The 27,879-nt window shown below is 42.0% G+C and overlaps 1 protein-coding gene and 1 non-coding gene across 2 annotated transcripts in view; one reads left to right on the top strand and one right to left on the bottom strand.

Moving 5' to 3' along the window:
* The first annotated feature begins 740 nt into the window (after positions 1-740).
* Positions 741-27,879, top strand: part of THOP1 (thimet oligopeptidase 1) — a 41,716-nt gene continuing 14,577 nt past the window's right edge. Inside the window, exons 1-7 of the mRNA XM_044685344.1 lie at positions 741-999; positions 4,679-4,827; positions 12,485-12,592; positions 20,604-20,706; positions 23,875-24,035; positions 26,120-26,255; positions 26,911-27,277. Of these exons, the coding sequence (XP_044541279.1) occupies positions 741-999; positions 4,679-4,827; positions 12,485-12,592; positions 20,604-20,706; positions 23,875-24,035; positions 26,120-26,255; positions 26,911-27,277 (1,283 nt within the window). The remainder of the gene's footprint in view (positions 1,000-4,678; positions 4,828-12,484; positions 12,593-20,603; positions 20,707-23,874; positions 24,036-26,119; positions 26,256-26,910; positions 27,278-27,879) is intronic.
* Positions 4,032-4,104, bottom strand: TRNAK-UUU. The gene has a single exon. It is a non-coding gene; the product is annotated as a tRNA-Lys (tRNA).

The following is a 27,879-nucleotide window of genomic DNA, read 5'->3' as shown; positions in this document are numbered from 1 at the left end:
GAAGAATATAATATTAGGAGATCATATGAGGAAGAGAACACTTCTATTTGGGTTCATTTTTATGTTTATGTCCCATCTCTTCAACTAGCATTGTCTTAGACTCCTCTGTATTGTCAGTGCCTAGACCCATGATGGCAAACCTATGGCACATGTGCCAAAGATGGCATGCAGAGACCTCTCTGAGGACATGTGTGCTGTCCCCAGTATTTACTAGAAAGGTATAGGGACTCTGGCAGAGCTGCTCCCTTCCCTCTCTTCACTGTGCCTCCCTGCCCCTCTGAGCTTACTCCCTCCCCTGAGTGGAGCGCTCAGGCCACTTCCTTCCCTTTCTCCCTCCCCTGCCTGAGGTAAGGCAGTGATCAAGGGGAGGGGTAGTGGGGAAGGGAGTCGGGGGGTGGGGGGGTGGGAGGAGGCCCCTTGTTCTCTGAGGGGCAGGGCATGGCATTCAGTCTGGGGTAGGATGGGGCACAGCACATGGTTTCTTAAAAGTTCACCATCACTGGCCTAGACAGTGCTTTGAATTTTAGTCAATGTACTGTAAATGGTTGATGATACTTGAAGCCCCATTCTCTTAGATGCTATTTTGTGTACAGTGGTGGGAAGATGATACACTAATATAGAACTTGGTTCTTTTACTTCTGGAGAAACTATACTTCATTTTCCCTCCCTATAGCAGGAAAGGTGAATGTTGAATCTTCTAAGATACCGATAAGGTTGTATCTGGGTGAGTGTCAGCAAGCATGTGCTATTTGTTTATCCATTTCACCAATCTATATATCTGTCTTTGTTGTGCAGGAGATGTCCTGGATAATGTGTCTCCATGTTCTGTAGCAAACCACTTAAGGTGGGACTTGACAGCAGGACAGATTGAAAATCTTACTAATGAACTCATTGAAAAAACCAAGCATGTGTATGATCAAGTGGGATCTCAGGAGTTTGAAGAAGTATCCTATGAGAGTACTCTCAAAGCACTGGCTGATGTGGAAGTGGAATACACAGGTAAATTTTAGGTCATGACCTTGTTTGTGATTGGCTACTACCCAATATAAACGAGCTCAGAGCAAAGTTCAGAGATCCAACTCGTCGGCTCTATTAACTAAGAACTAGGAACCTAAAAACCAGTTTGAGTTACAGACTTACACCCAAGAGCCAACTCAGATTACACCCATGAAACTTGAGCTCTTTTCAGCCTCTCCAAATCTACCTGTTTCAAGTTGACAGTGAATTGTTTTCTTTCTCCTGCCAAATCTGGCTGTCTTCTGTTTTCATGTTCTCTTTGTCACCTTCCACTCCCTCACCCAATTAACTTAATAATATAAATTGGGTAATAAGGGTGTGGAGGACCATGCTATTAGTCCCTCTTGCTTTGCACCCATCTGTCCCTCCCCTTTAAAAAATGTTATTGATATCCTTTGTTTTCAACATCACCTTCATTTCAAGATATATCTTATTTCCCTTTCCCCAAATACCTTATTTTTGCTTGTAAATGTTCTTATTTTGAGGACCAATAATAACATTGAAATCCAAGGCAAAGAACCTTATAACAACAAGATCTACCACTTTTTGTTTATTAGTCTGTAGAATCATATATTCCCAGGACTGAAAGGGACTGTAGTGTTTGTCTAATTCAGACATTACCTAAGCAAAAATTTCACTAGCCAAGTAGCATCTTATGCTGGGCAGATGGCTGGAATAAGAAATTTCAGTTTTGAATTCCAGCTTTCCTACTTACTTTTTCTACTTAATACCTTTGTGACCTTGGGCAAGTCCTCATATATAAAATGAAGGGGTTGAACTGAATTATTTCCAGAAGTAAATTCCATTAGTCCATTGACCATTTTGCTTCACTCCAACCCCCTCACGCATTCTATTTTCCAAGTAGATCAATCTGCTTGCTATTTTCTCATCCATGGCATTTCATCTGTCTTTTTATCTTTGCACAAGCCATCTTCCATACCCGAAACACTCCTTTCTCCCCATCACCTCTTAGAGCCTTCTCCTTTCTTCAAGGCTCAGCTTAAGTACCCACCCCTACAAAAGGCCTTTCCTAGTCTTGGCATTGTCACTGCAGAAGCCACATAATCTCTTGGTGGCTGGGCCAGCAGTCTGAGGAAGCTTGAGGTCCCAGAGCACATCTGTTTAGGTAACACAAGCTTTCTTATGGTGGTCTCTTGTGCCAGTGAAGTCACAGCTCTCCCCCTCCTTCAATATTTTGCATTTTCTTCTGACCACGTCTACTCCTCAGTCAGTGGTAAGCCCCTTGAAGGCAGACAGCATGAGGGACATAAAATAGATGCTTGTTGGAGTGCATTAATACTTTCTGTGACCCGCCTCTGGATAGACCACTTCATTCTGGGAGAGCTTTAGTTGTTAGGGTGTTATTCCTCCTCCTCCTCCTCCTCCTCCTCCTCCTCCTCCTCCTCCTCCTCCTCCTCCTCCTCCTCCTCCTCCTCCTCCTCCTCCTCCTCCTCCTCCTCCTCCTCCTCCTCCTCCTCCTCCTCCTCCTCCTCCTCCTCCTCCTCCTCCTCCTCCTCCTCCTCCTCCTCCTCCTCCTCCTCCTCCTCCTCCTCCTCCTCCTCCTCCTCCTCCTCCTCCTCCTCCTCCTCCTCCTCCTCCTCCTCCTCCTCCTCCTCCTCCTCCTCCTCCTCCTCCTCCTCCTCCTCCTCCTCCTCCTCCTCCTCCTCCTCCTCCTCCTCCTCCTCCTCCTCCTCCTCCTCCTCCTCCTCCTCCTCCTCCTCCTCCTCCTCCTCCTCCTCCTCCTCCTCCTCCTCCTCCTCCTCCTCCTCCTCCTCCTCCTCCTCCTCCTCCTCCTCCTCCTCCTCCTCCTCCTCCTCCTCCTCCTCCTCCTCCTCCTCCTCCTCCTCCTCCTCCTCCTCCTCCTCCTCCTCCTCCTCCTCCTCCTCCTCCTCCTCCTCCTCCTCCTCCTCCTCCTCCTCCTCCTCCTCCTCCTCCTCCTCCTCCTCCTCCTCCTCCTCCTCCTCCTCCTCCTCCTCCTCCTCCTCCTCCTCCTCCTCCTCCTCCTCCTCCTCCTCCTCCTCCTCCTCCTCCTCCTCCTCCTCCTCCTCCTCCTCCTCCTCCTCCTCCTCCTCCTCCTCCTCCTCCTCCTCCTCCTCCTCCTCCTCCTCCTCCTCCTCCTCCTCCTCCTCCTCCTCCTCCTCCTCCTCCTCCTCCTCCTCCTCCTCCTCCTCCTCCTCCTCCTCCTCCTCCTCCTCCTCCTCCTCCTCCTCCTCCTCCTCCTCCTCCTCCTCCTCCTCCTCCTCCTCCTCCTCCTCCTCCTCCTCCTCCTCCTCCTCCTCCTCCTCCTCCTCCTCCTCCTCCTCCTCCTCCTCCTCCTCCTCCTCCTCCTCCTCCTCCTCCTCCTCCTCCTCCTCCTCCTCCTCCTCCTCCTCCTCCTCCTCCTCCTCCTCCTCCTCCTCCTCCTCCTCCTCCTCCTCCTCCTCCTCCTCCTCCTCCTCCTCCTCCTCCTCCTCCTCCTCCTCCTCCTCCTCCTCCTCCTCCTCCTCCTCCTCCTCCTCCTCCTCCTCCTCCTCCTCCTCCTCCTCCTCCTCCTCCTCCTCCTCCTCCTCCTCCTCCTCCTCCTCCTCCTCCTCCTCCTCCTCCTCCTCCTCCTCCTCCTCCTCCTCCTCCTCCTCCTCCTCCTCCTCCTCCTCCTCCTCCTCCTCCTCCTCCTCCTCCTCCTCCTCCTCCTCCTCCTCCTCCTCCTCCTCCTCCTCCTCCTCCTCCTCCTCCTCCTCCTCCTCCTCCTCCTCCTCCTCCTCCTCCTCCTCCTCCTCCTCCTCCTCCTCCTCCTCCTCCTCCTCCTCCTCCTCCTCCTCCTCCTCCTCCTCCTCCTCCTCCTCCTCCTCCTCCTCCTCCTCCTCCTCCTCCTCCTCCTCCTCCTCCTCCTCCTCCTCCTCCTCCTCCTCCTGTTACGTGACTTGCCCAGGGTCACACAGCTGGGAAGTGTCTGAGGCCAGATTTGAACCTAGGACCTCCCGTCTCTAGATCTGACTCTCAATCCACTGAGCTACCCAGCTGCCCCCAAAACTTAGTGCCTAGACAGGGACATGAACCCTGGACCCTCAGATTAAAAGTCTGATGCTCTACCAACTGAGCTACCCAGGCGTTATTCCTTCTTGAAAACAGAAATCTGCTTTCCTTTTATTTCCTCCTTTGTGTTTCTAAGCAGAGGGTATGAATTCTTCCTGATGATGGCACATTTCACAGAATCTTAGAGATGGAAGGGACATCAAAGGAAACATAGTCCAACCCATACCTGGAAAAAAATCTCATCCCAATTCCACACACATAACTACCTACACCCACACTCATACACCATCTCTGTGTCTCTCTGTCTCTCTCTGTCTCTTTCTTCTCTCTCTCATCTCTCATCTCTGGTAGTACCACTTTGGGGAGGAAGGAAGATGGCAGGACAGTGGAGAGAGCCCTAGGTTCTGAGCCAGGAAGTCTGGGGCTTAGCCTGGGCTCTCCTTCATATTTGCTACAGGATTTGCAGTTTTTCTGATTTGTGACATTTCCTTTTAATAAGACCAGTCCTGCCTGCCTCACAGGGCTATTGGGAGATCAGGTGAGGCTCTCATAATTATTCTGTGACTCACTGGGGAGGTTTAAAATTGGTGTTTATTGCTTGACCACTTGCCCAACATGACCTGCTTTTCCCTGCTTGACCTTTTTTCAGTTCAGAGAAACATTCTGGATTTTCCACAGCATGTTTCCCCCTCCAAAGATATCCGAACAGCCAGTACTGAGGCTGACAAAAAGCTCTCGGAGTTTGATGTTGAGATGAGCATGAGACAGGATGTGTACCAGAGGATTGTCTGGCTGCAGGTGAGTACCAGAATAGGAAGGCCTTTTTTTTTTGGTTTTAACATTGCCTTAGGTTTTTTTACTGGTTATTTCCCCTTGAATGCCTCCTTCCTGAAACCAGCAAACAGTTCTGGAAACAAAGAGAAACCTGTAAGCAAACCTGCAACGACTGTATCGGACAGTATAGAATACATTCGTATCCATAGTCCACCTCTTCTTGAGAAGATAGAAATGTACTTCAATACAATTGCTCAGAACTTAACTGCTTTTTTTAGGGTTATTAATAACTTATTCTCTTGGTTCTGCTTTCTTCACTATATACCACTTCCTATAAGACTTTCCATGTTTCTTTCAGTTACTCATATTTGATGCAATGATAGTCATTCATAGAACATGATTTTTTCAGCCAGACAAGAGAACTGCTGATTGGCCCATTTAGAAGGGGTACAGCTGGCACATGAATTTACTTCAATAACATTCTCTTTCAGTTAAAAAAAAGTTATTCTGAACTTACATATCAAATAAAGTAGGCATTTCTATATATCTAGTAGAATGGGAAAAGAGGATTGTACATGAAACCGAATCTGTTTGTATAAAGCTAGCTATTTAAGTATATAATAAATTTAACATGTAACTTTAAAAGCTGTCCTGCTTGTCTGTAATTGTGATTCCTTTTGCTTTCGGTTCTTTTTTGTGCACTAAAAAAAATGCTTCATTTACCTTTTTCTCTTTTCTTAAATGGCATTACTATGTCCACTGCTCCCTTTCAATCTACCTCCCTCCCAAATTGAAAACAACTCAAAAAAAAACCATAACCCAAACCCTTATAGCAAATATGCAGAGTCAAGCAAATAAATTCCTGCATCGTCTGTGTCCGAAACCATATGCACTGTTCTGCCTTTTGAATCTGTTGTCTTTCTGCCACGGGTGAGGTGAGAGGCATATTTCATCAGAGATCCTTTGATAAAGTGGTTCATCTTAAATTGATCAGAGTTCTTAAGACTTTCAGATTCTTTTTCTTTGCATTATTGCTGTTATTGCATAAGTTGTTCTTCAATAGTTCATCCAAGTCTTCCCAGGTTTCCCGGAAACTATCCTTTTTGTCATTTTTTTACAGCATTGTACTATCCTGTTCACAGTCTGTAGTTTGTTCAACCTATTCCCCCAGGGAAGGAAACTGCTAAGGGGTCCATTCAGAAAGGCCACAAGGACACAGCTGGCACAAGAACTTAATGAAGGAATAGTAACACTTCCCCTTTAGTTTTTTATCACCATAAAGTCAGCCACAGTAAATGTGTTCGCTGGTGGGAGAAAACAAGGAGGGGAAGCCGACTTAGCAGAAAGCAACTCCCCAGACTATGGGACAGATCCAATGCATTTCTGTTATGAGAACAGCTTGTTTGGGTGAAGCATTCTACTTAAAAGATTCCCAAGAGGAAGGCAGTGTATGCTTTGTTCTCTCATCCTATTCAATGGTTTATTCTGAGACCACCAGCCCCTCCCTTTCCTCTACTATTACAGAGGAGCGGAGCAGGCCGTCCAAACTGTGCCTTCTGATCCGGCCCTCACACTGTCTTCTGTACCACAGTTTGTGTTTATCAGAGTTACTTTCACATTAGAAACTGTGTGTGCAGCAGTGGTGATTATCCACAGCATGCCGATGGGGAAAGAGACACAGGAAAGTAGCGACTTCGAGTGGGTGCCATAGTTATCACGGGGCTCCTCATTTCTTGTCCACATTCCACTCTACAGGCATTTTGTTTAATCTTTGTAACAAATGTTTGAAGTTATGCCCATTTTGTGAGGAACCTAAGGCTGATATAGGTTTCAGGGTGATATACCTAGTAAATATCTAAGGCAAGATTTGAACCCAGGTCTTCTGATGCCAGAGTTAGTACTTTAGCCACAACATTGTAAAGCCTGATATGGTCTTCATTTACCTGAGAAGAAATGTAAATGTTGAGAATAAGGTTAATGGCGAGGAACAGTCTATCTTGTGCTATCTTTTGTGAGACTTAATCTGGAGGACTGTGCCTACTTCCCATTCATTATGGAGAGTGAGGACTTGTATTGAGTATGTGATATTTATATATTTCTGCCGCAGTTTAATGACTTAACTGTGTCTCTGTTGTGGGCTGAGCTTCTTCCTGGTGGTGAAGGGACTAGAACAACAGTTCTCTATACTTTAAGTTATTAGAGGGGAAGAAGGGTTCCTAAAGAAAACAGAAGCAAGGTCTCAGTGGGAAGGAGCAGAGGAGGGAAGACTTGATGGTCCTTGTCAGGATGTTAGAGAACAGTGTTACCTAGATAAGGAGGAGGAAAAGAACCCCTGTATAATTTGAATTTACCTCTTTCCTAAAGGGGAAGAATCCAGATGCTCTGAGAAACAAGGTGCTGGTCCTCCCAAGAATGATATAGTAGAACTTCAGAAACTGTCAGAGAGGAAAAGATCCCCCAGGAAAGAGCAGAGGAGGAGGAGGAGAGTAGTTATTAGTGATTGCTTGCTTAGGAATCTGTTTGCCAGCTCAGTAACAACAAAGGAAATCCATTGTAATTGTAACAGGTCTTAAAATGGGTAGCACTCACCTCTGGTGCTTAACAAATTATGGGCACCAGTATCAGAAGAAATCTAAATAGATTGTCAATGACTGAATATTTAGGCAAGAAACTGATGACAATAAGGATGCAGATTGTGTTTTCTTCACTTTTGCCTGTTGAAGGTAAGGGATAGAGAAAAGAAAGATTAATTTGGAAAGTAAATAGCTCATTAAGAAGGTGGCTCGAGAATGAATTTTGGCTTTCTGGTTAATGATTTACCATATAGAGTTAACAGACTACTGGATTGATATGGAGTATACTGAACAAAGGCTGATAAGAATGTATTTTGTCAGTTCTCAAAATAAGAATTTGAAACTATTACTAGTCATATGAAATAATGCTCCAAATCACTAATAAGAGAAATGCAAATCAAGACAACCCTAAATTTGATCTCAAACCCAGAAAATTGGCAAACAACAAAAGATGAAAATAGCCAGTTGGTGGTAGATCTGTGAATTAGTACAGCTGTCCTGAAAAGCAAAACTCAAGTAGAACTCAGATGCCTATATGCAAATGCCCAAGGAGGAACTCTAGGCTATGTTATGCTGATGGGCAAATTTAACCTCATAGTTAGTACTGAGATTTGATGGGATTCTGTTGTGACTAGACTGGAGTTCTGGATGGGTATGTTTTATTAAAAAAAAGCCAACAGAATAGGTAAAAGATGGTAGGAACATCATATATTAAGAAGGTATTAGGAATGGGAGGCAGCTAGTGGCTCAGTGGATTGAGAGCCAGGCCTAGAGAGGGGGAAGTCCTAAGTTCAAATCTGACTTCAGGCACTTCCTAGCTGGGTCACCCTGGGCAAGTCACTTAACCCCAATTGCCTAGTTCTTACCATTTTTCTACCTTGGAAGTGATATTTAGTATTGATTCTAAAACAGAAAGTAAGAGTTGTTTTTTTTTTTTTAAGACAATATGTTCATATGAAAAAAATCTATGGACCAGTTGGGGAAAGCATTATGGAAAGTGTTTGGGAAAAGGTCATGGACTAGAAACATAAGTCATTTTGTTATTTGGAGTGTACTACAGATCACCTGGACAGAAGGAAGAAATAGATGAGGAGTTTGAGGCAGAATATGGCATAGAGGTATGATATACCTAGAGCACATGAGTTATCAAGTTATCTCCTGGAGCTCTTTGCCAGAAGCAAAGCAGCTAAAACCTCTCAACTTGCTATAGTTATAATTTTATCTTCAAAAGACCACAGACTAAAAGGAGGCATACTCTTGTGGGTCTGATTATCAGTGAAGGAATTAGTTTTTTTGGGGATGCAGAATGGGGCCCTTCTGGGGATGTGGTTTAGAGTTTGTGGTAGAGTAGGAAAAATTTGAGTATAGTCTAACATGCATCCTATATTTCAGAAGAGCAAATTTCAAAAAATCTAGGCAAAAGATTGGTAGGATCTCGTGGCCTGAAATGCTTCAGCGAAAGCCAGCCTTGGGGGAGATTGGATATGAACAAGAATGAAATTCTGAAGAGATTGAGGGAAACAATTCCAATGAGTAGAGGAAATGGGATTTGTTATAAAAGAACCAATGTGGACACATTAGGATCTCACTAATCAAGTATATGGAAGATGGACTCAAAGCTAAGAAGAGGAGATGAGTTTAAGAGTGTGGCAGAGATTTAGAAAGATATATGAGGAACTGCCAAAAGAGCCTAAGGAAAACAAAAAATGTTTTGTTTTGCTATATTGGGAGAAAAGCAAAGCTCAGAGGAGAGATGAAGCCTCTGTTTCTGGTAGGTGGGATGAGGATGATAGTTCTCAAACTAACAGTGAGCTGATTTCCAACATAAGTAAAATGATAGTAAAGGGACACCTAGTTGCCTTGGAGAAATTCAAATTATCTAGCTTAGATGAACAATATTGGCTTGGCCTACCCATGAGCAATTATTTTTCCAAATGTTTAGATTGTCAGTGACTCTTGAAAGATCATAGAAAGCTGGGAGTGATGGGTTTGCCTCTTATCCCTGCTACAGTAAGGGAGACTAAGGCTTGTGGAACTTGAACCTGGAAGTTCTTAGTTGCTATGAGGCTAAGGCTGATCAAGTATCTTCCCTAAATATGGCCCCAATATCATGAACCCCATAATGGTAGGGGGCTACCAGGCTTTCTAAGGAAGGGTGAACAAGCCCATATAAGGAACAACAGGTCCAAACTTCCCATGCTTTGGCATGAGATGGTCCATAAATCAGCCAGGCTGGGTGACATTAGGAAACCCAGTTTCAAAAAGGAAAAAAAAAAACAATTTGGAAAAAAGACACCATAAGCTAGAAGAAGGGTATTCCCTATTTTCATAAAAAGGAAAGAGAACAGTGTCTACAGACTAGAATCTACTGAGTTTGACTTTGATTCCTGGAAAAATTCTAGAAGAGATTATTAGAAAGATGTTTGACAAATAGCTGGTGATTAAAGACAGCATGTTTTCATTAAGAAAAGTTTATGCCAGGAGCAGCAAGGTGGCTCAGGGAATAGAAAGCCAGGCTTGGAGTTGGAAGGACTTGGGTTCAAGACTGACTTCAGACATTTCCTAGCTATGTGGCCCTGGGCAAGGCACTGAAACCCAATTGCCTAGCCCTTTCTGGTCTTCTGCCTTGGAAAGAAGGTAAGGTTTAAAAAAAAAAATAGGTTTTGCAGACTAACCTCATTTCTTTTTTTGATCCATAGGATTGCTAAGCAAATGAGAAGAATGCTGTGGTTATGGTTTACCTAGATTTTAGCAAAGCTTGTGATAAAATTATTTCATACTGTGTAGTGAAGATGGAGAGAGAGGGATTAAATAGTAATATAATTAGATGGATTCAGAAATCTGTGGATGGCTAGACTCAAAGAGTAACCAGAAGGATAGGAGATCTCCATTGGATGGTCCCAGGGATCTGTGCTTTGCCCTGTGCTGCTTAACATTTTTATCAATGACTTGAATAAAAGTATAAGTGTATGCTCATTGATTTGCACATGACACAAAGTTAAGAGCTATAACTAACAGCAGAAGACAAATTGGGACCCATGAGGATCTTGACAGGCTAGTGCATTAGGCTGGATCTAATAAGATGAAATTTGATAGGGGTAAATGTTAAGTTTTGCACTTAAGTACAAAAAAAAACAACCAATTTTATAAGTACAAGATGGGAACCATGAATTAAGATGGATGACAAGAGGATGAAAAAGGCTCTTAAATTCACAACACATGAGGATGAACTATCTTGGAGAAAAGTAGACCATGGGGAGCAAGGTGGCTGATCTCAAGTATTTGAAGGGTTCTCACATGGAGGAAGGATTAGATTTGTTCTCTTTGGCCCTAAAGAGCAAAACTAGAAACAATGGGAAGATGCTGCAAGGAACCAAATTTAGGCTTAATTTTTGGAAAAACTTTCTGACAATTAGAGCTGTCCAAAGGCTGAATGGGCTAGATTCTTCTAGAAGTGATTAGTTCCCCTTCTTAGAGATCATCAAGCTGGGCCTAGGCAACCATTTGTGGAAAACGGTTTAGTGAGATTTCCTCATTTTTTTGTGGGCTGGGCCAGATAACTGCTGAAGTCCCTTCCAGTTCTTTGGAATTGACCGCAAACTGGAAACCATTTCATCCAATCCTAGGATTGGAAAAAAGAACTAAGGAGATATATATGTATATATATATATATATATGTGCATACATATATATGCATATATATACACATACATACCTACATATATGTATACACACATGCATACATATATATTTTTTAAATCCTTTCCATCTTGGAACCAACAAAGCAGAAGAGCATTAAGGCCTAAGAGGGGGGATTGTGACTTGCCCGAGGTCACATAGCTAGGATGTATCTGAAGCTGGATTTGAACCCAAGACGACTGATTTTCAGAGCTGGTCCTCTATTCACTGAGGCAGTTAGCTGACCTCCTAAGAATATTTTTATATTTATTTTATTCTTTTTTTTCTGTTACATTTTGAATTTGAAATTCTCTTCTTCCCTCCCTTCCCCCCTGTCCTCCCAACCTTGCATTAGAGAAGGGCCAACATTTGATATAGATACATATGTGAAACCATATAATACATATTTCCATATACCAGTTCTTTCTAGAGGTAGATTTTATTTTTCTTCATAATTGATTTGAATGTTCATATTACTCATACTAGCTTAGCCATTCATAGTTACTCTTCAAACAATGTCACTGTTACTGTGTACAGTGTTCTCTTGGTTCTGCTAATTTCACTCAGTGTTATGTCATGCAAGTCTTTCATATTTTTCTTTTTTTAAATCTCCTTGCCTAACACCCTATAATCAAAACTGTATTGGTTCCAAGGTAGAAGAGTGATAAGGGCTAGGCAATGGGGGTCAAGTGACTTGCTTAGGGTCACACAGCGAGGAAGTGTCTGAGGCTAGATTTAAACCCAGGACCTCTGGTCTCTAGGCTTTGCTCTCAATTCAGTGAGCCAACTAGCTGTCCCCTTTCTTTGTTTTTCTAAAATTAACCTGCTTGTCATTTCTTATAGCATGATAGTACTCCATCTCAATCATATACCACAGTTTATTCAGCCATGGCATCCATCCATTTCCAGTTCTTTGCCATCCATTTACCTCAAGAAGAGAAACCTAAGGAGACATGCTGTCTTCTAACATCTGAAGGGTGGTCATGGGCAATAGACTTGTTCTGTTCATCCTTAGGGGTTTAGGATCTTGTAATGCAAAAATTACAGAGAAGCAGATTTTAGCCAACTGTAAGAAAAAAAAGTTTCTTAGTCATTATAACTTTTTCCCAAATAGAATGAGCAGCCTTGAGACAATGACCTTCCTCCTGTCACTGAAAGTATTCAGGTAGAACCTGTTTAACTCATTGTTGTGGATGTTGTAGAAGAATTTGTGCTCCAGATTTGGGTTTGACCATATTTTCTTTGAGGTCCCTTCTAATTCTAGACTTTTATGATGCCATTTACCCTTTATGAAGCCTATTTTCCTCATTTATAAAGTGAAAGGGTTTAGACTCAGTATGTTTTAAAGTCTCCCCCAGTCTAGCATTCTGATTCTGAAATCTGTCCTTTGAAGTAATCTTTAAAGCGCTTTGGTTTTCTTTTTTTCCTAGGAGAAAGTTTCGGCAGATTCATTGAGGCCAGAAGCCAAGAGATACCTGGATCGGTTAGTTAAGCTGGGAAAACGGAATGGACTACATCTCCCAGAAGAAACTCAAGAAGTAAGAGTTCTCAATATTTGTTCTCAAGGAGGGTAGGCTGTGGCTGAATTGAAATAAAGCTGCATTATTGGCAGCAGTTCTAGTGAAGAATTCATGAGATCAGTGGCACCTGCTTGCTCCCCCTCTTCTTTCCTGTGCATGTAGATTGACAGCTCTTTGCAGTTTCCTGCATTGCTATTTTGTGACTGGATTCTTTGGTGGTGACTATCCTGCTGTCTCAAGAGTCCTTTCTCATGGGAATTCTTGTCTTTTCTCTACCACAAACTCTTTTTGGGATCTTGGACGAATCTTTTCCTCATTCTGGACTTCAGGATCTTGAAGGTGTCTTCCAACTTTGTGTGCACTGTTTGAGCAGAGGTGTTCAACTTGGAACTGAGAGACAGATAGGAATGTGATAGTTTGCCTTTTTTCCACTTTAAGAAATACTCCAGAGTAAGGAGTCTGACTTTTAAAAAAAATAGTCATGTGACTACACCCATATCAACATTGTCCTTACAAGTATTTATTTCCTTTGAAGGACTAAAGTGGAATGTCAGAGTAAAATCATTGAGCTGGAAGATAGCTCAGTGTCCATTGAGTATAGCCTATACTGTACCCCCATCTACAACATAACCCAGTGAATGGTCATTGTCCAGCCCTTGCTTAGAGACTTCTGGGGAGGGAGAATCCTTTGTCTTCATGGGTTTTTAAAAATTTTTTTTATTGATTCTTTAATTACTGTGACGCCCCAATCTACTATTAACAAAACAAATGGACACATTGACCATGTCTAACAGCTTATGACTCATTTCTTGTCAATCTGCTGTCTTAGTCAAGGAGAGAAGAGCATATTCAATCATCAGCCCTTGGGGTTAAAAATAGTCATTACATCAACCTGAGTTCCTAAGTCGTTTAGTATTGTTGTTTACCTTTATGTTACTGTGGTCATTGTGTTTATATGTACCACCCTTTTGCATTTATTTATTTTGTTCTGAATAGGTTCATTCAGATCTTTTAAAGTGTCTGAAGTAATGGTATTCTATTACATTTACATACCTCAGTTTATCTAGTTATTCACCATTTGGTAGCACCTGCTTTGTGTTCAGTTCTTCTGGACTGCAAAATATACTACTGTAAACTTCCTGGGAACCCACTATTTCAGGAAAGCCCATCTCATGTTAGAAAGTTTTCCTTGACATTATCTAAACCTGCTTTTCTTAGACCTCTACTCATTGTTCCTGGTCCTCTAATCTTTCTTAGTCAAGGTGGTACTTCAGTTATCATCTTGCACCATCTTCTTTTTTTAAGTGGAATGTCCCTAGTTCCTTCTGTTAATCCTCATGTGGCAAGATTTTGAAGCCCTTCACCATCCTGCTTGAGTTTCTTGAGAATTTTTCTGGATTAGCAATGTTCTTCCTAAATATGGCATCCAGAACTGAACATAGACTTCCAGAAAAGATCCAGTCAGAGTAGGATATGTTGGAACCATCAACTCCCCAGTTTTAGGTAGTTTGCTCCTCTTCTTTCAGTGGCTTCTTCATCAACTCTTTTGATTGCTAGGGCATACCTTTGACTCATATTGAGTTCATATGCCACCCTGATCTTTTCTTAGATGCGTTTTTGTCTAGCTTTGTTGTTTAGATATCTCTTATTTGTGGTGACAATTGCTTAATCAAATATAAATGTATATATTTATGCCTATTAAATGTAATTATTTTCTTTTTAACTGAGAGCTTATTGTAGCTGCTAGAGATCCACTCTCAAAGCCAGGAAAACCTGAGTTCAGATCCTGTATCTGACATATACTGGTTCTGTTCCCTGGGCAAGTACTTAGCCTCACAATGCTCCAGAGAACTAAGACTCCAGATTGTGAGGAAGGTGCTGACCTGCTTGGGCAGACGGAGTTTCCATACCCTGGAGTTCCTCATCCCTGCAGTTCATCTTAATAAATTTGACCAAATAGCATACTGACTCTGCCATCCATTGGATAATGGACTTATCTGGCTTTGAGTCACTTGTGGATTAAATACACATACGTGGTTTGCTTTCAACACCATCTTTGGTGAAAATCTAGAAAAGCATAAGGCCAAAGGCCCTGAGGCCCTCCCTTTAAAACCACTTTCCAGATCAACATCAAGCCATTTGGTCTGTTCATCTCCTTCTTAAGTCACTGCCTTCTTATCTACCTCACATCATTCTGCCTCATCTGTGGGAAGAGCATAAGATATTTAATCAAATGCTTTATTTACTAGAATCTAAGTGAACTCTTATCCATAGCATATCTATCAGCCTAGTAACCCTGACTTAATAAGGAAGATAGGTTAGTTTGATATATTCTTTTTTTTAAACATTTATTAATATTCATTTTTAACATGGTTACATGATTCATGCTCCTACTTTCCCCTTCACACACCCTCCCCTCCCCCTGCCCATGGCTGATGCGTATTTCCACTGGTTTTAACATGTGTCATTGATCAAGACCTATTTCCAAATTGTAGATAGTTGCATTGGTGTGGTAGTTTCGAGTCTACATCCCCAATCATGTCCGCCTCAACCCATGCGTTCAAGCAGTTGTTTTTCTTCTGTGTTTCCTCTCCTGCAGTTCTTCCTCTGAATGTGGGTAGCATCTTTACCATAAATCCCTCAGAATTGTCCTGGGTCATTGCATTGCTGCTGGTACAGAAGAAGTCCATTACATTAGATTTTACCACAGTATATCAGTCTCTTGTGTACAGTGTTCTTCTGGCTCTGCTCCTTTCACTCTGCATCAGTTCTTGGAGGTCTTTCCAGTTCACCTGGAATTCCTCTAGTTTATTATTCCTTTGAGCACAAAAGTATTCCATCACCAGCATATACCACAATTTGTTCAGACATTCCCCAATACCCTCCTTTTCCAGTTTTTTGCCACCACAATATATTCTTTTTTTAAAATTTATTTGATTATTTTTATTTTGAGTATTTTCCCATAGTTACATGTTTCACGTTCTTTCCCTCTCCCCAAGTCCCCCTAACCCCTCCCAATTCCACTGGGTTTTACATGTAGTTTGATATATTCTTAATGGAGCCATGCTGGATCTTTGTGATTAAAGCTTTCTTTTATTAGAGGTTCATTAACTATCCTTTTATAAAAAATCCTTCCAGAATTTTGTGAGTAATGGAATTCAAGCTTATTAGTTTATAGTTTTGTAGTTTGCAGAATCCCTTTTTTATTTTTAAGAACTGGGACATTTGCTTTCTTCTTACCCATAACTACTTTTTCTTAATTAGTTTTCTTTTTTTGAATTTTCAGAGATCACCAACAGGTAATTAACCATCTCAGAACCTTCTTCTGGCTCTTTTAGGTATCTTCAGGGGTATAGTTCAGCGGAACCCAGTAACTTGAGCTCATCAAGGGCAGCACAGAGGTGTTCTCTTTCTGTTTCCTTACTTACCTTGAGTATCTGTTCCCTGTTAGCTGTTTTTATTCTAGCATCAAAGTACAGAGATAATTCTCCTTAGGAGACAAAAAAGTGAAATAAAACTGGATTAGTTCTGTCTTTTCCACTGTCACCATCACTTCATCGATTCTTCAGATTTTTGTTTTTCTTCAATATAGTTTTTTTTTTAAACTCTTACCCTCCATGTCAGAAGTAATACTGTATATTGGTTCTAAGGCAGAAGGGTGGTAAGGACTTGGCAATGGGGGTTAAATAACTTGCCCAGGGTCATACAGCTAGGACATATCCAAAACTAGATTTGAACTCGGTCTCCTCTCTTTGGGCCTGGATCTCTATCCACCATCTCTATCCACCTAGCTGCCCCTTCTCATATAGTTTTAAAAGGCCTTTTCTTAAATCCTTAGATTTCTTTAGCAGTTTCTGTTCACTAAGATTTAGCCTTTTTGACCCTGTTCTCTTAGGACCAAGGGCAGAAACTGTATAGTATGTGTCCAAGTTTAAGGCATTTTAATAAATACTTCTCTGATCTGTTACTTTTCATTTTCTACACTTGTCTTTGAGTTCTCTTTAGACAAACTGCTTCTTTTCCTTCTTTTTGGAAGTGAAAATTGAGCAGTGCCTTATACATAGTAGCTCCTTGGTAAATGATTTGTTTATGGAATTTCCTCCTTTTGCTTTCAGAATTTCGTTCTTAAGAACTTCTCATTCTTTGCTTTCTGCTCCCCCCAAATGTAAAGTGCATGACTAACTGTGCCCAGCCTTTCTCTCATCACAAATACTAAGATGGACTTGCTACATCCCCTCACAGTTCCCATGTTTTCTATTCCAGCAGCTTGTCCTTGTTGTTGAGAACACCAGAGTAAACGTTTCATTTCTTGATTCTTCCATTCTCTGAAGGATGAAATCATGAGGGCAAGTCAATGACATATTACTTACCCTGCTTTGGATGGAGAGGACTCCATGTGATCTGGGTAACTGAAGTCTCCCATCACTGCTTTCTTACATACCTCCGTGATAGGCTTATGATCTCTTTCCCATATTCCTTGTCTTCTTACATGAATATTAATTACTTAAAATACAAATGCAGCTCTTTTTTCACATGCCATACTGGTCTCCCACTATCTGTCTAAGTATGCCTTTTAAGGGCCATATTCTTGCGATGAGTTTCCTCCTACAAAGTTTGTCATATTTATGAAGTGAAATTTGGTCCCTTGTTTTAGGACCTATACTTCATCTTACAGTTATTTATATTTTATATATTTGTGAATAAACATGAGTTCTGTTATTATTTTTTTAACCCTTAATTTTGGTGTATTGTCTTATAGGTGGAAGAGTGGTAAGGGCGGGCAATGGGGGTCAAGTGACTTGCCCAGGGTCACACAGCTGGGAAGTGGCTGAGGCCGGGTTTGAACCTAGGACCTCCCGTCTCTAGGCCTGACTCTCACTCCACTGAGCTACCCAGCTGCCCTGTTATTATTTTTAAAATTTAAAATTTAATTAAAAAAATTTTTCCTTGGTTACATGATTCATGTTCTCTCCCTCCCTTCTCCTGGAGCTGACAAGCAATTCCACTGGGTTAAAAATGTATTAGCACTCAAAACCTATTTCCATACTATTCATTTTTGTAATAGAGTAATCTTTTAAAAAAACAAAACCCGAAATCATATGCCAACATGGATTTTATTATTGGTTCCCCTTTTAGAAAAATAATTTTTATTGAGTCCTTTACTTAGATTTCACCGTTATTGCCCAGTCCTTCCCAAGAGGCTATCCCTAATATAAAAAAAAATTTTTTTTAAGGAAAAAAGAGGGAGAAAAACAATCAGCAAAAACAGTTCATATTTCCCAAAAAATTCTGACAGTAAGTGCAGTGTACCACATCTCTGCATTCGCCATTCCCCCGTTTCTGCCTAAGAGTGGATGGATAGAAATATCTACTCCTCTATCTTCTTTTATATCTTCTTTTATGAAAATTTCATAACAAGTTTAATGCTCTTTTAATTAGATTTGTGAGTCACCAGGAAAACTCATTCCTAATAGCCCTGAGGTACCCTCCGTTCCTGGCTAGGAGCTTTCCATTCTTATATTCTGTTCTGTTTTTAGTTATGGTGTACAAATCTCAATCCTCTTCTCAGGCACTGGCTTCTTAAGCAGCTGTTCATTTTTCAGATCTGCCATTCTTTTTGGAGCCATTGTCTTTGATGGGCAGTAGTGGCGGAAGCTCCACCTTCAGTGGCACTTCAGGGCACTGATTCAGGAACTGGAATCTTGAGCTTTCGAGAATTCTTCTGGCAGAATCAGCGGGTGCCTGAGGCAAGTTCCCAAAGGCGCTGCTGTTTGGCGTTTTAAACCATCCCCAGTGGAGCTCCTCCCTGCATTTTCAGACTTAGGTCACATGATGCACTATGCTCAGCCAAACTGGACCCCGTATTTAGCTTTAACCCTGCACAAGCTGTTTCCCATGCCTGGAAAGGCCTATTGTCCTCTGCTCTCCCACTTAGACTCTCCCAGCTCATCCCTTTTCCTGATCCCCTTCTATCTACTTTAGGTATATTTTGTATCTGCTTGCTCGTCCATAGTGTTTCCCTCACAGACTGCAAGCTTCTTGAGGGTAAATAAAGATTAAAGACTGTTGCATGTTTGCCTTTGCATCTCCATGGCCCAGCATAGTGCCAAGTGCATCATCCAGGATGCATTTATTTATTTATTGTTTATTTTTTACAACATTTTCCCATGTTTCCATGATTCATTTTCTATCCCTCCCTTCCTTCCCCCTTCCCCAAGCCGACAAGTAATTCCACTGGAATGTACAAATGCTGTCACTAGATACCTATTTCCATATTATTCATTTTTGCTATAGAGCATTCATATATGTGACAAGTGATCGCCTATGTTCTGCTTTTGCATTTCTGCTCTCATAGTTCTTTCTCCCAGTGTGGTTAGCATTTTTTTATGTAAGTCCTTCAGGAGGGTCCTGGCTTGTTGCATTGCTACTAGTTGCAAAGTGCATTACATTGGATCTTTCCACAGTGTTTTACTTTCTGTGTACAATGTTCTGGTTCTGCTCATTCACTCTGCATCAGTTCATGAAGGTTTTCACAGTTCATATGGAAAGCCTCCAGATCATCATTCCTTTATAGCACGGTAGTATTCCATCACCAACAGATACCACAGTTTGTTCAGCCATTCCCCAATTGAAGGACATTCTCTTATTTTCCAATTTTTTTTTGTCATCACAAAGAGCGCGGCTATAGATATTTTTGTACAAGTCTTTTTCCTTATTATTTCTTTGGGGTACAAACCCAGCAGTGGTATGGCTGGATCAGAGAGTATGCATTTTTTTTCTTTTTTTCTTAAAACCCTCACCTTCCATCTTGGAATCAATACTGTATGTATGTGAGTTCTAAGGCAGAAGAGCACTAAGGACTAGACAATGGGGGCTAAGAGACTTGTCTAGGGTCCCACAGCTAAGAAGTATCTGAGGTTAGATTTGAACCCAGGACCTCTTGTCTCTGGGTGGGCCTGATTCTCAATCTATTGAGCCACTCAGTTGCCCTCTACACATTCTTTTAAAGCCTTTTGTTTATAATTTCAGGAAGCATTTATTAAGGTCAGGCACTGTGCTAGGTGCTGGGGATACAAAGAAGCAAAACCAGGCCCTTAAATTTGAATGGACACAGCAACATATACATTGGAGATACAAAGTAGACACATAAGGTAGCCTTAGAGACAAGGGACTGGACAGGGCCTTCTGCATGAAGGAGCCTTAGAACTTAGTGGATGAGGTCAAGGCAAAGAGAGAGAACATTCCAGGCATGGGGCACAGCCAGGGCCAAGGTTGGGAGGAGGGAGATATGGAGTGTTGGTCTGGGAAGAACAGCAAGTAGGTTTAATTAGTAAATACTTGTTATTGGGTCTTCAGCCCTTTGTTCTTGCAAATGGCACTCCCCAGCCTCCCTTTTGCTCCACATGTTTCTGACCAAGCTGCCTTTAGAGCCAGTTCATGAGACACATAAGGAAATCAGTCTTGTACTTTATACTCACCATTTTTTTTTTAAATATAAGAATAGTATTTCTCAGCATGGTGACCTCTACCTCACTAGCTTATTAGGTGTGACTTTATGGCTCTTTGCAAAAGTGAAATCTGTTCTCTGGGTAAGGATAATGATTTTCTACTGGAGAATAGATTTAGGACAGGCCATGTACTATAAAATCCACTTATCCCCAAAGAGGAATGCCTGAAACATCTGGAGAAATATTTTTGGAATAAATATGTATGTAGTTTTCATAAGTAACTACTTTGAGGGGAGTGAGGAGGGGACAGAGCACTTGTCGAGAGGACAAAGTAGTGGTATGTTTTTTAAGTGACATTATTTTAGGGTCCCTTCCTCTACATCCCACCTGGCCCACCCCCCCTTCTCTCCCCTTTCATTTTCTTTGCCCATGTTCTTGCCAGAGGGCTGTCACGTGCAGCTAATGAGACTACCAAGTCTACCCAGAGGCGCTGTGTTAAAAGTTAGAGCTTACCTGTCTCCTTGTTCCCTGTGGCTCCCTTCTTCCCAATCCCTCACTTCCTTTCTTTCTTTCCCCTTTAGAAAATCAAAAACATTAAAAAGAAGCTAAGTCTCCTTTGTATCGACTTCAACAAGAACCTGAATGAGGACACTACCTTCTTGCCATTCACCCGAGAGGAGCTGGGTAAAGAATTCCATGGCTGTATTTGTGGTGGGGGAGAGGAAGGGAGGGATGGTTCAGTATTTTCATTAGTTGCTCTCAGAGCCCCAAAGTCCTTAGGGGATTCTAAATGAGCTGAAGGACACAAAGAAACTTCCTGCTTTCTTCTGTGTGGGGCACAGGTGAGGCTTTGTTTGTGACCAGTTGTGGACAATCAGGTCCTTCCATGTGTGAGACTTATATCTTAAACTTGGGGCTTGCACCATTCAAGCATTTGAGTTACAGATTATATCATAAGATTGTGAGCTCTTGGAGGGGGAGGCAATAATTTTTATTGATAGTTTTTGTTTTTACATTGCCTAAATTTTCTCTATATTCTTTCCCTTCCCCATCCCATATCATAAAATGATTTTTTTAAGAAAAGCAATTAAGTTCAATACATCAAAAAAATCTGCCAGCATGTACAGTGCCCAGTCCCTGGGATCCCCTTCCTCTGCGTGGCACAAGAAGAGCCATCTTCCCATGTCTTTTCTCTTAAGACCAAGTTTGCTTTTTGCAGTTTTTCATTGCTGCCGATGTTCTTTTGGTTTTGAGAGTTATTCTTTCCATTTACATTATGTCTTTTGTTCTACCTGGCTTTGCTTACTTTACTCTGCATCAGTTCCATGCTTCTCTGTATTCAGCATATTTCTTGTTTCTTACAACTCGGTAACATTCCATTACATTAATGTACCAAAATTCATTGAGCCATTCTCTAATCAATGAGAATCTACTGTTTTTTTAAACCATTATCTTCTGATTTAGAATCTGTATTAAATATTGGTTCCTAGGCAGAAGAACAGTAAGGGATACACAACTGGGGTTAAGTGACTTGCCCAGGGCCTCATAGCTAACAAGTGTCTGAGACCAGATTTGAACACAGAACCTTCACCTGTAGGCCTGGCTTTCAATTCACTGAGCCACCTGGCTGCCCCAAAGCACTTACATTCTAACAGATCTCTTGATATCTTATTTGTTCCCAAAGGGCTCATGTGACCCATGAGCTGAGTTTGAAGAAGGCTGTGGATTCTAAGGAGTGAAGGTGGGGAATGAGTACATTCCTAGCCTCGGGGACAGCCTGTGCAAAGGTATTATAAGAAGGGAGATAAAGTAAGTAAACTGGGTTAATTAGACCATGGCTACTTGAAGGGGAGTAATGGGCAGAAATTTGGAAAGAGAGGCCTAAACCAGATTGTAAAGGGCTTTAAATGCCAAACAGAAGTTTGGATTTGATTCTTTAGGCACCTGGAAACTATCAGAGCTTCTTGAGCAAGGATGTGACATTATTAAGCATATATTTAAGAGTGAAATTTAGCAGCTTATGGATTTGTATAGAGGGGAAAGATTGGAGTCAGAGAGACCTAACTAGAAATCTGGCATTAATTCAAATGAGAGATAATGAGGGTTTGAAGTAGGATGTGGAGGCAAGTAGTTAGCACAGTGGATAGAGCGCCAGGTCTGATGTCAGAAGAACCTGGGTTCAAACCTGGCCTCAGATACTTCCTAGCTGTGTGACCCTGGGCAAGTCACTTAACTCCTGTTGCCCAGTCATTGCTACTCTTCTATTTCAGAGTCTTTGCTAAGACAAAAGGTAAAGGTTTAAAAGAAGTAGGATGTAGGTAGGATCAATAAGATTTGGCAGACATTGGATATGGGAAATAAGCAAAAAAAAAAAAATATGAAGATGACTCCAAGGTTATGAACTTGGGTGACTGGAAAGATGATCCTCCACAGAAAGGTCAGTAGAGAGGAAATATGACTGAATTTATCTTAGCCCTCCTTTTGTCTAGGAACAATTTCAGTTTGCATCATCCCAATCTTTCTAGAGGATTGTTTACCTATCTATAAAATGAGTTAATTGTATGATCTCTCAGGTTCCTTCTTGTTTAGCGTTCTGTCTATTCCAGGATTCCCCTAAGGAGTCAGTTAAGGCGGAAGGGTAACTGGACAGGTCGTATAGGCTGAGACAGGCCAGGGAACATAATCAGGACATCCTGGAGTTTTCGAGAGCAATACCAGTGCTTGGGCAATACCAGAGTTGTATGTATGGGCCTTCATATGTACTCATTTATTTGTCTGGCCCCTGGGCATTTATCTTCAAGGTTACTGGTGTCTCTTGCATCCAGGAGGGAGGTCTTCAAGGTAAATCCTGGCTCTGAAAAGGAAATGCTTATAGGTGCCCAGTACCACTAGGCTGCCCTAGAATGTCAAACTGGAAAGGACAATAAAGATCCCTTAATCCTCAGATGGGTAAGATCATAAGAAGGGAGGAGTAGCTGGGGTCCTAAGCCTTAGAGCTAGATAGTCACAGGTACAAGTGGAACGAGGTTCTTCTGATTCTTGGATACATGCTCTTGCCATCATGTTCCATTGTCTTCCAGTAGGCTTTTGTTGTGAGTGGATGTGACCTTTAGGATTCTTTCATATTAGGAGAATCTGGGGACATGGAAAATGGCTTGAGATTTTAGCCACAAAGAAAAAGGAAAAAAGGCTTCTTTTGGTGCTGTCTCAGCTCTTTCTTTGATTACTTGACTGTCCTGGATCCTATTTGCATTTGCTTTTTGGACTCTTTCCTCTTCTTCAGCAGGAGTAATCTTCAGTTTTGCATGGTAGGGCTTTGGATTTTCCTCTCCATTCTCTCATTTGAGCCTCATTCCTGTCAAGGGATGAGAACCAGACAATAACTATTGTCTCTGTTGAACAGAAAAGAATCTCACTGGTCATCCATTGTCATAACTGGGAGACTGATGGGCAGCAGATTTACTCTTCTAACGGATGAAACCAGCCACATTCTGAAAAGTTTAGGTTAATGTTAACTCGGGCTATGCCTGCTCATCTCCCCGGAAGACACAAACTACCGACTATCAGAATAGGAGAAGACCTTCCAAAGTAGAATGTCAGAGCTGGGAAGATTCTTGAGATGACCAGTTACCTTCTAACTCCTTTTCATTTTGCTGATGAAGAACCCACTGAGGCTGAATTGCCCTCGGTCCCTCAAGTCAGGGGCAGAGCCAGAACTATACATCTTAATGCCTGGTGTTATTCTCACTGTAGCATACCATTACTCAAACTTAATGAGCCCCTTTCCTTATGCTTGCTTGATAGACTTTTGTTACTTAAGTAACACACCTTTCCTTGCCCTTGTTTCCACAGGAGGCCTTCCTGAGGACTTTCTGAACTCCTTGGAAAAGACCAATGATGATAAGTTGAAAGTAACTCTCAAATACCCCCATTACTTTCCTCTCCTAAAGAAGTGTTATGTTCCTGAGACCCGGAGGAAGGTTGAAGAGGCTTTCAACTGTAGGTGCAAGGAGGTAAGAGGGTCTCAGGACTGCTCCAGCCCAAGAGTAGGGATTTTCATCTTTTTCATTTCCTTTTACCCTCATCCTCTTTTTATGTTCAGGGATGTAAGACCTTATATAGGGCTGACCTTATATAGATTCAGATCATCCTCGTAACTGCCAGCCAGGAATGAGTCTGGCATTCTTCTGTGGCTCTGAAGTTAGTGCTGAAGGCAGTTCCCAAAGAGTATTCAATCCCTTCTTTGAATAAGTATGTTAATTCCTGAGGGGTCCACTTTGGAAGAGACAACACTGATCTGTTCTGGTTCACTAATTTTTTTTTTTTTAAACCTTGCTATTTTATAGTCTTGTCTTACTGGGGACAAGGAAACCTATTATTCCTCATTGTGCTTAGTCCCTAGTCCCCCAAATCCACCATTGAGACATCTTGAGGTAAGTCCCTCTGTCTCTCAAGATTCCCTTTTTAAAATGCAAATTCCTCTGGGAAAGGTAACCCTTAGAAGCCCTACCCTTTGAGGTAAATTAGATTGTTGTTCTTTAACCCAACCCATTTGGTCATGAATTTTGCAGAAGAGTGACTTTCAAAAATATGTCTAAGATCTTATTTAAGAGCTCCTTCTGGAGGGCCTGGAAACTTAGAGCTGTTTTTCACTTTCTTGCATCCTCCTATCCAATTGGGCACCAGAGAATTCTACCGTCATGATATGTCTTTCTCCATTTCCTCCTGTCCATTCCCACAGCCACTATTCTGGTTCAGCTAGCCCCTCATTTCCATCAACTCTTTTTATTTTAAGACCCTTAACTTCTGTGTATTGGCTCATAGGTGGAAGAGTGGTAAGGGTGGGCAATGGGGGTCAAGTGACTTGCCCAGGGTCACACAACTGGGAAGTGTCGGGGGCCAGATTTGAACCTAGGACCTCCCATCTCTAGGCCTGGCTCTCAGTCCACTGATCCATCAACTCTTGTTGCACTTTTCTCCTAACTGCCATTCGGCACTGGCTGCTAACCTTCCTAATGTACCACTCTGCTTACAATCACTACACTATTCTGATACCTTCAGTGGCTCCTGTGTGCAAGATAAAGTCCAAATTTTTCAGTCTGGCCTTCAAGGCCCTTTCCTCTCTGGTTCTATCTTCCTATGTGCTTATACTAATCCCCCCTGAAGCCACACTAATCACAGCATCCCCAAACATATGTCTCTTGGCACTTATGGTCTTTTCTGGAATTCATCCCACCACTACCACCATGAGAAATTTTACCAACCCTTAATGGTCAATCTCACCTCTTCCCTTCAGCTCTCATGAATTTTTAGAAGAGAATATTTATTGACCCAAATGAATCTCTGTTAGAATTTGAGACAGAAGTAAAGCAAAATGACATATTCAAACAGTGTAAGGAAAAGATATTTTGGCATAACTTCTCATCCTTCTCTGAAAATTTACTCTGGGGCTTCTCTTCTAATCTATTTCAGTTTTTCAATTCAGTAAACATTTATTTAAAAATCTCTTTACTGGTGCAGAAAAAGTCCATAGCAATGAGGAAAGGAAAAAAAAAAACAACTTAAATAAGGTGAGAAGCCCTATCTTCACTGTCTTTAGGACTCTAGGTCTCAATCTCCTCATTTCTAAGTGGAGGAAATTGAATTAGACTCAAAATAGGGCAGCTGGGTGGCTTAGAGCCCAGCTTGGAGACAGGAGATTCTGGGTTCAAATATGGCTTCAGATACTTTATAGCTGTGTGACCCTAGGCAAGTCACTTTCTCCCAGTTGTCTAGCCCTTTCCATTCTTCTTCTACCTTGGAACCAATACTTATTAATTCTTAGACAAAAGGTAAGAGTTATAAAAAACAAACAAACAAACAAACAAAAAAACAAAAGATGGACTTGAAGGCCCTTTCTCAAGGTTCTATTTCCTTTGACCTTCCTTGGCTTCCAAACTCCCTAGGGTCTTAGCTTCATTAATTTCTTGCTTGTAGAATCCTGTGGTTGTGGGCCTCCTGGTAGTTGTGGGGTATGGCCATTTTTGAGTCTCCTTTTCCAATGAGTCCTTTGCAAGCACAGGATGACTTCCCATGCATGTTTTTTGGTCTTTCCTAGGAGAACTGTGCAATCCTCCAGGAACTAGTAGATCTCCGAGCTCAGAAGTCCAGCCTGCTAGGATTTAACACTCATGCTGACTATGTGTTAGAGATGAATATGGCCAAAACAAGTCAAGATGTTGCCACATTCTTAGGTAATGCCTTCTGCCTTCTCATCCAGACTCATCTAGAGCTTCCAAGAGGTTGAGGAGCTCTGGAATTGGACTCTGTAGATCAGGATTTAAGTTCTGGCTCTGCTGTTGACTGGTTGTGACATTAGGCAAGTTATATCGTGTCTCTGGGCTCTTAAGTTACTCTATCTAGAAGATGGAGGTATAATTGCCTGCTTATCTTACAGGGTTGTTGTGGTTGTCAAATCAAATGAGACCAAAATAATAATAAAAGTTTAGGTTGCTGTGGAGTATTGGAAAGAGTGCTGAATGCTGAGCTAGGATAGCATCCAACTCCACATGCCTGACACTTACTAGATGGATTAGCTTGAATAAGATATTTCATCCCTGTGAGCCTTCTTTATCTGTAACCAGGACTAGAAAGGACCATTGAGAGATCTAGTTCTTCTGTCTCATTTTACAGAGGAGGTAACTGAGGCCCTAAGACACTGAAGGATTTGCCTAAGGTCAGAGCTGTGAAGTGGGCATTTGGATTCTGGTCCTCTCTGCATCTGGGCTCACTCTGCTTTGGTACACATTGTTTGCCCAAACCTACCTCCCAGGATTATGGTGAGGAAAATGCTTTGTGAACCCCATCGTCATTCATATTCATTCCCTTAAATACTCTCTTCCTTGCCAGATGAACTGGCTCAGAAGCTGAAGCCTCTTGGGGAAGAAGAACGAGCAGTCATCTTGGAATTGAAAAAAAAAGAATGTGAGAAACGGTCCCTGGACTTTGACAACCAGATCAATGCCTGGGACATGCGCTACTACATGAACCAAGTAGAGGAGACCCGCTATAACGTGGACCAGAACCTGCTAAAGGAGTACTTTCCTATGCAGGTGGTCACCAAGGGCCTTCTGGGCATATACCAAGAGCTCTTAGGACTAACCTTTGAACTAGAAGAGAATGCCAAGGTGTGGCATGAGGATGTGAAATTATATTCAGTAAGGGATGTGGACTCAGGCAAAGTGATTGGGAAGTTCTATCTGGACTTGTACCCCCGGTGAGTATCCCTGAGGATGTCAGAATCCCTCAGATTGTTGGGGCTACAGGGAAGGTGTGGTGTCAAAGTGGAGTTCCCATTTTTAAAAGCACAAAGAATTTGGGAAATGCCTTGTGCAGTAGTCCTACTCATCCACTAAGTCTCAGAGAGGCAGAGTATTATGGGAAGGACCCAGGAGGCGGGAAACTAAGGTCACTCAGTGAAGAAAAGAAGCAGGAGCCAGGAGCCAGGTCTGAGTCCTAATCCAATGTTCTCTTCTCTTCTCTAGAATATATTGTTTTTCTTTGAGATCTGCAGGGTGAGCCTTTTGAGGGCGACCCTGTGGGAAAAATTCTCTTAACAAAAAGTCAAATAAAAGAAACTGAGTCACCAAGCCAAAAAAGAAATAGGTTTATTGGGAAATGACCAGTCTCACAATAAAACCAGACTTCTGGTCAAGACCAGAAGATCCATAGCATTGTGAGAGAACTTCTTTTATGTCCAAAGAATTAGACAACTTATATACCAGTTTAAAAATGATCCCATACAGTAGTTATACCTTTCTAAAAATAGAAGCACGTGGAAGCAATGTTCATTGGTTGAGGCAACTAGGAAATATTTCT

The sequence above is a fragment of the Gracilinanus agilis genome, chromosome 1 (assembly GCF_016433145.1).
Source record: "Gracilinanus agilis isolate LMUSP501 chromosome 1, AgileGrace, whole genome shotgun sequence".
NCBI lineage: Eukaryota > Metazoa > Chordata > Mammalia > Didelphimorphia > Didelphidae > Gracilinanus > Gracilinanus agilis.
This window is presented reverse-complemented; position numbering and strand designations above follow the sequence as displayed.